The 1,487-nt window shown below is 70.3% G+C and overlaps 1 protein-coding gene across 1 annotated transcript in view; it reads left to right on the forward strand.

Annotated features, from left to right (window-relative positions):
• The window catches only part of SHMT2 (serine hydroxymethyltransferase 2), a 7,635-nt gene that overhangs the window by 2,854 nt on the left and 3,294 nt on the right, over nucleotides 1-1,487 (forward strand). Inside the window, exons 2-6 of the mRNA XM_017836607.1 lie at nucleotides 8-203; nucleotides 307-386; nucleotides 548-748; nucleotides 824-905; nucleotides 1,381-1,417. Of these exons, the coding sequence (XP_017692096.1) occupies nucleotides 8-203; nucleotides 307-386; nucleotides 548-748; nucleotides 824-905; nucleotides 1,381-1,417 (596 nt within the window). The remainder of the gene's footprint in view (nucleotides 1-7; nucleotides 204-306; nucleotides 387-547; nucleotides 749-823; nucleotides 906-1,380; nucleotides 1,418-1,487) is intronic.

Below are 1,487 nucleotides of genomic sequence, written 5' to 3' on the forward strand. Positions count from 1 at the left end.
GGGGGGGCCGGGGGGGCCCCGGCAGCCGGGGGGCACAGCAGGGCAGCCAGCGGGCACAGCACGGCTCCGCCGCCGCCGCCACCGGGCATGTCCCCGGGTGGACGGGGCAGGAGAGCCTGGCCGAGAGCGACCCCGAAATCTGGAGCCTGGTGCAGAAGGAGAAGGATCGGCAGTGCCGGGGGCTGGAGCTCATTGCCTCTGAGGTGGGGGCCGGGGGGCTTGGGCGGGCGTGGGGACGGGCCCAGGGGACCCCTGCTCGAGGGGGGGGGTTGGCGGCTCCAGCTCTGACCCCCAGTTCTCCTCCAGAATTTCTGCAGCCGGGCGGCGCTGGAAGCCCTGGGCTCCTGCCTCAACAACAAGTACTCGGAGGGCTATCCTGGGAAGAGGTAAAGTGGGGAGGGGGCTGGGGGGGCATCAGGGGGCCCTCTGCAGCCAGGATTGAGATTCCCCCCAGGGGGGGCTGCCCTCTGCACCGGGGCTCCTGTGGGGCACGGTGGGTGGGGGGCTGGCGGGGGGAGCCCCCATGACCCCGTCCCGTGTCCCCCAGGTACTACGGGGGGGCCGAGGTGGTGGATCAGATCGAGCTGCTGTGCGAGCGGCGGGCGCTCGAGGCCTTCGACCTGGACCCCGCGCGCTGGGGCGTCAACGTGCAGCCCTACTCGGGGTCCCCGGCCAACTTCGCCGCCTACACGGCCCTGCTGCAGCCCCACGACCGCCTGATGGGGCTGGACCTGCCCGACGGGGGCCAGTAAGTGAGGCTTTGGGGGGCCTGGAGCCCGCTGCCTCCGGGGGGTCCCGGGCTCACCCCGCACCTTCCCCGCAGCCTCACCCACGGGTACATGTCCGACGTCAGGAAGATCTCGGCCACCTCCATCTTCTTCGAGTCGATGCCCTACAAGCTTGATGTGAGCTGAGGGGCAGGATCCGGGGGGAAGGGGGCCTGTGGCTGTGGGTGATCCCAGTGGTGCCCTGAGGTGCCCAGGCTGCTCCGGCAGCTCCTGCCCTGCCCTCCGTGCCCCAGTGAGCCCCAGCTGTGTCCCCGTGCCATGGGAGATGCCCGTGGCTCAGCCAGAGGTGCTGTGCTTGGAGCGGGGGGCAAAGGGGTGCCTTGGTGAGCTGTCTGTCTGTCTGTCCATCCCTTCCTGGGCTGACTGAGCTTTCTTGTCTGTCTGTCCATCCCTCACAGCCGGCCCTGGGGCTGACTGACCTGGCTGTCTTCTCTGTCCATCCCCGGGCTGACAGACAGGGCTGTCGGTCTGTCTGTCCGTGCGTCCGACCCCGGGCTGTTTGTCCCTGGGCTCGCTGACCGAGCTGTCCGTCCCTCCCAGCCGGCCGTGGGGTCGAGTGACCCGGTTCTGTCTGTCCGTCTGTCCCTCCCAGCCGGCCGTGGGGTCGAGTGACCCGGTTCTGTCTGTCCGTCTGTCCCTCCCAGCCGGCCGTGGGGTCGAGTGACCCGGTTCTGTCTGTCCGTCTGTCCCTCCCAGCCG

Source organism: Lepidothrix coronata, unplaced genomic scaffold (assembly GCF_001604755.1).
Source record: "Lepidothrix coronata isolate B3197 unplaced genomic scaffold, Lepidothrix_coronata-1.0 Scaffold281, whole genome shotgun sequence".
NCBI lineage: Eukaryota > Metazoa > Chordata > Aves > Passeriformes > Pipridae > Lepidothrix > Lepidothrix coronata.